General features: G+C 41.3%; 1 protein-coding gene across 1 annotated transcript in view; it reads left to right on the top strand.

The window, feature by feature from the left end:
* Nucleotides 1-784: 784 nt before the first annotated feature.
* efcab2 (EF-hand calcium binding domain 2) overlaps nt 785-6,000 on the top strand; it is a 54,584-nt gene continuing 49,368 nt past the window's right edge. The window contains exons 1-2 of the mRNA XM_041181076.1: nt 785-809; nt 5,210-5,294. Coding sequence (XP_041037010.1) covers nt 785-809; nt 5,210-5,294 — 110 coding nt within the window. The remainder of the gene's footprint in view (nt 810-5,209; nt 5,295-6,000) is intronic.

Raw genomic sequence — 6,000 nt, 5'->3', positions numbered from 1 at the left:
TAAACGCTTGTGTTCTTTTCTCTCCACAGATGCTGTTAGATCTGCCAAGTTTCCCCCAGATTTTCCGCTTTCCTTCCAAATTTTCCTGTCCATGCCTATAAGACCATAAGACATAGGAGCAGAAATTAGGCCATTCGGCCCATCGAGTCTGCTCCGCCATTCAATCATGGCTGAGAAGTTTCTCAACCCCATTCTCCCACCTTCTCCCCGTAACCTTTGATCCCCTTACCAATCAAGAACCTATCCATCTCAGTCTTAAGTACACTCAATGACCTGGCCTCCACAGCCTTCTGTGGTAATGAATTCCATAGATTCACCACTCTCTGGCTAAAGAAGGTTCTCCTCATCTCTCTTTTAAAAGGTCGTCCCTTTACTCTGAGGCTGTGCCCTGGTCCTGGTCTCTCCTACTAATGGAAACTTTTTCCCCACATCCACTCTATCCAGGCCTCTCAGTAGTCTGTAAGTTTCAATCAGATCGCACCCCCCCTACCCACCCCCCCCTCATCCTTCTAAACTCCATCGAGTATAGACCCAGAGTCCTCAGACGTGCCTTAATGTCAGGGACCAGCAAATTCTGCCCAGCATCTTAAAGCAAGGCGGGAAAGAGAGCTGAATAAAGGTTTTGCCTATATTTGACGATATGTGTCAGGCCGCCCTTTGTTAGGGAAGCGTCAACTTATCTAAGCAGGATAACGGGGGATCTCTCCAGCATCTTCTCCCGTGACTTTCCTTGGACTCGCGGCCTCCTTGACAACGGCGCTGCTTAGCAACCGCCCAAAACAACATGGCGGACGACAAAGAAGCGGCAGGTAAGCGGCGGGTTGGTTAAAGGACACGGGGGTGAGGGTAATAACGGTCCAATCTATCTCACACACATACACACACACGTATATAAAAAAAACCCCAAAAAAGCAAAAGAAATGACTCAGGCTCGAAGCTTAATTTCTGGTCACTTTGCTGACCAGATGTGAGCAGGAGCCCAGCCTGGGGGGTGGACACACCTCTCGTGTCGGGGATTTGCTCCAAAGACCAACCCTGGGCGGACGCAGGTGCACAAATCGTTTCAAGGCTTAATTAAGAGCCGTCTAACGATTACAAAAAAAAATGACATAAACTAAACGGAGTTGTGGTAACTTTTTTTTAAAGAGCTAGATGCGTTACAATCCTTCACCTTCCCACATCAGTGGGACAACTGGCATTTCGGCAAATTGGGAGGGGGTAGGGGGGGATGGGGACGTTGAAATAAATTAATCTTGTTTCCTGACTACAATCAGAATTTTTCTTTAAAGTTCCGTGAAAGGCGACAAATTGGTTCATTTAAAATCCGGCTTGCCTAGCCACAATCTTGTGCATATTTGATTTTTTAAAAAAATTTCATTTCAGATTCATAGCATTTTTCACTTTAAGTATATCCTCGGAAGAAACTGATTGTTTTAGAATAGGCTTGATTTTTTTAAAAAAACCCTTCACTGATATTTTTGTGAATGTTGCTTTATCTTTGTAACTAATTTAAATGTGCATATTTTCATATTAGTTTTAAGAAAGGAGCATCATTAAATATTGAATTTCGCTTTTATGTTTTACCATTTTATTCCCTCTTTTTCACTGGTAGAATGTAGCTCATTTTCAATGACTTTCTTGGACAATAATCGGAAGCCACGAAGAAGAGAGCTTTATCATTCTCAAAGCAATGAAAAACTATTTACTTATGTGGGGATTGGCATGAAAACCATTGCACTATTATCCTATTCAATGATGTTCATGTAAAGTGTAAAATTACTCAAAAGGCCAGAACAGTATTGGCATCTAATACTGTTAACAAAATCAAATAATATAAAATAAAATCAAAAAAGAATAGCATTCCCATCCCAAGATTATTCTGCAGTTGGATGGACTGAATAGACAGGAGCTGTGCATTCTACACACTTCTAACTTGAACTTAATTTTGCAGGTGGTGTGTGGTCATGAGATTTTGGAAAGGGAAGCTCAGTTTTGTGTCTGCCAAATATGCTGTTGTGGAGTTGGGCAGAGCTAACTGCAAAAATAAATACTTAATAGTATCAAAGTTTATGATTTATATATATATTTTATGACGACTCCTAGTTCTTCCAATTCCATCCATCTCAAATAACCTATTTAATTGAATAGAATCATTCTTTTAAAAAATACGTCTTGGGCTCTCAATACCTTTATTTTGTCCATTGAGAAACACCTCAACTACTCAAGATTTTCCTACTTAGTTTAGATCTCTAATTTAGGGTATAATCTTTGTCATCCTTCTTGACACCCTCAACCATGTGTGAGGTCTAAAACTGGACATGAATCTCTATTAAGGCAAACATGGACACCATACCCAGGGCAGAATCTGAGGCCCAACCATCTTCAGCTGCTTCTTCAATTACTTTCCATCATAAGTTCAGAAGTCAGAATGTTCATTGATGATTGGACAGTGTTCATTTGCATTTGCAACTCCTCAGATAATGAAACAGTCTGTACCCTGCATTGAGCAAGACCTAGACAAAACTAGACAACATTCAGGTTTGGCTGAGAACTGGCAAAATAATAATTGTGCCACAGAAGTGCCAGGCATTGAGCATCTCCAAGAATGAATCTAACCACATTTCTTTGACATTCAAAGGCAATACCTTAGCTGAATCCCCCACCATCACCATACTGGGAATCACCATTGACCAGAAATGGATCAGTTAAATCACTCATCTGCCTGAGACCGTGGTGGAAGCAGATTCAATCAGGCTTTCAAAAGGGAATTAGATAAGTATCTGAAGAGAAAAAAAAAATTGCAGGGCGATGGGGAAACGGTGAGGCAATGGGATTAGCTGAGTTGCTTTTACAGAGAGCTGGCATGGACATGACAGACCAAATGACCTTCTTCTATGCTGCAACCATTCTATGGTATAAATACTGTGGCTACAAGAGCAGGTGTTGGGGTAGCTATGTATGTGCAAAAAACCCAGTTTTATCTCTTTGCCACCACCCTTAATGCTTTGACTATCATGGTGTTAGTGCTGTTTATCTGGCTGGGGTCGTCCAACATCAAATTACATTGAAACATAGAAACTAGGAGCAAGAGTAGGCCATTTGAGCCTGCTCCTCCCTTCACTATGATGGTGGCTGATCATCCAACTCAATAGCCTGCTCCTGCTTTCTCCCCCTACCCTTTGATCCCTTTTGCCCCAAGAGCTATATCTAATTCCTTCTTGAAAGCATACAATGTTTTGGTCTCAACTACTTTCTGTGGTAACGAATTCCACAGGCTCACCACTCTCTGGGTAAAGAAATTTCTCCTCATCTCAGTCCTAAATGGTCTACCCCGTATCCTCAGACTGTGACCCTTGGTTCTGGACTCCCCCACCATCGGGAACATCCTGCATCTACCCTGTCTAGTCCTGTTAGAATTTTATAGGTTTCTATGATATCCCCCCTCATTCTTCTCAACTCCAGCGAATATAATCCTAATTGACTCAATGTCTCCTCATTTGTCAGTCCTGCCATCCCAAGAATCAGTTGGTAAACCTTTGCTGCACTCCCTCTATAGCAAGTACATCCTTCCTCAGATAAGGAGACCAAAACTGCACACAATATTCCAGATGTGGTCTCACCAAGGCCCTGTACAATTGCAGCAAAATTGTTCCTGTTCCTGTATTCAAATCCTCTGGTTATGAAGGCCAACATACCAGTTGCCTTCTTCACTGCCTGCTGCATCTGCATGCTTACCTTCAGCCACTGGTGTACAAAGACACCCAGGTCTCGTTGCAAGTTCCCCTCTCTCAATTTATAGCCATTCAGATAATAATCTGCTTTCCTGTTTTTGCTACCAAAATGGATAACCTCACATTTATCGACATTATACTGCATCTGCCTTGCATTTGCCCACTCACTCAGCTTGTCCAAATCACCCTGAAGCATTTCTGCATCCACATTCCACCTAGCTTTGTGTCATCTGCAAATTTGGAGATATTACATTTAATTCCCTCATCTAAATCATTAATATATATTGTGAATAACTGGGGTCCCAGCACCAATCCCTGCGGTACCCCACTAGTCGCTGCCTGCCATTTGGAAAAAGACCCGTTTATTCCTACTCTTTGTTTCCTGTCTGCCAACAGTTTTCTATCCATCTCAATACACTGCCCCCAATCCCATGCACTTTAATTTTAAATGCCAATCTCTTATGTGGGACTTTGTCAAAAGCCTTCTGAAAGTTCCAATAAATCACATCCACTGCTCCCCCCCCTCATCAACTCCTCTAGTTACATCTTCCAGTAGATTTGTCAAGCATGATTTCCCTTTCATAAATCCATGCTGACTCTGTCTGATTCTGCCACTGTTTTCCACGTGCTCAGCTATTAAATCTTTTATAATGGACTTTAGAATTTTCCCCACTACCGACGTCAGGCTGACTGGTCTATAATTCCCTGTTTTCTCTCTGCCTCCCTTTTTAAATAGTGGGGTTACATTAGCTACCCTCCAATCTGTAGGAACTGTTCCAGAGTCTATAGAATCTTGGAAGATGACCACCAATGTATCCACTATTTCTAGGGCCACTTCCTTAAGTACTCTGGGATGTATATTATCAGGCCCTGGGGATTTATCTGCCTTCAATCCCATCAATTTCCCCAACACCATTTCCTTACTAATATTGATTTCTTCCAGTTCCTCCCTCTCACTAAACCCTGTGTTCCCCAACATTTCTGGTACGTTATTAGTGTTCTGTTTCTGACTGTAAGGGACCTACATTTGTCTTCACCAATCTTTTTCTCTTCATATACCTATAGAAACTTTTACAGTCAGTTTTTATGTTCCCTGCAAGTTTACTCTCGTACTCTATTTTCCCCTTCTTAATCAATCCCTTGGTCCTCCTTTGCTGAATTCTAAACTGCTACCAATTGTGAATGAGCTTTCTTCAGCTTAAAAGAGACAAAACTAAAGCTCTCCTATGCTTGAGCCAAAATCTCTACTCTCTCTCTCAATATTGTGCCCAACTGCTCATTCAGGTTGACACCAGTTGGTGTCCTTTTGGCCATGAGCTGAGCTTCCACCCAACTGGCAATACCATCTATTTGCACCTTTACAATATTACCCACTTTGGATGCTTGATTATATTAAATGCAAGTTATTGTTATTAATACCTTGCATTGCTGTAACTCAGCCAGAAATACTGAAATTGTCACATTGTCATTTTTTACAGAGGCTTTAATAGCAGAGCTTCATAAGAACATCAGAGATGCTTTTGCGCTTTTTGATCATGAGTCAAACAACACTGTGGATGTCAGGTCAGTGAGTCAGTGATCTAGAACTACATTTATAAAAACAACAATTCTTGGTTTTGAGGACAAAGCTGTACACAGTTATAGAATATAATTGTGGCTTGGGCAATAATTTTGTGGTATAGATTGAGCCCTGCGTGATGGGTTTTTAATCATCTTCTTGTGCAGAATTGAGTCCATGAACTAAAATACTTAGTGGTATAGTCCAGTTAGACATGTTCTCACCACATATATGATTGCGATAGGTGTAGCTCTTTGGTTAACTGTGTAAGGCTCAAGAGGCTGGCATATTGACAGTATACACAATATATTTGAATCACTTTAAACTCAGGGTGTCCTGAGTTGTTTATTCCCCGATTGGAGCATATGCCATTGGTTGTATCTTTTCAAATGAGTTTTAGTTTTATGAAGCAAATACATTGATAGTCTATGTATGTTGCTTTTTATGAATTTGTTTTGTTGTGGAAGGTGTTCTTTCAAATGACAGGTATTTTGCAGCATGCACGCACCAGCTATGCAGCACCAGTGTCATTGTTTGTGCTGTGGTTGCAGGGATTCTTTAGTAGCAATTACTGGGAGTAAATTGCTATGGTTATAGATAGTCCTGGCTGCCAATTACACTGACCTATAGACCTTCTCCCTGTCCATTGCCTCTCCTGACAATAGTTGCCTCGTAGGAAGTGAGTGGATGTTCCACTCATCACAAGAAAGG

The sequence above is a fragment of the Carcharodon carcharias genome, chromosome 2 (assembly GCF_017639515.1).
Source record: "Carcharodon carcharias isolate sCarCar2 chromosome 2, sCarCar2.pri, whole genome shotgun sequence".
Lineage (NCBI taxonomy): Eukaryota > Metazoa > Chordata > Chondrichthyes > Lamniformes > Lamnidae > Carcharodon > Carcharodon carcharias.
Note: the sequence above shows the minus strand (reverse complement) of the source record. Positions and strands in the feature narration are given on the sequence as shown.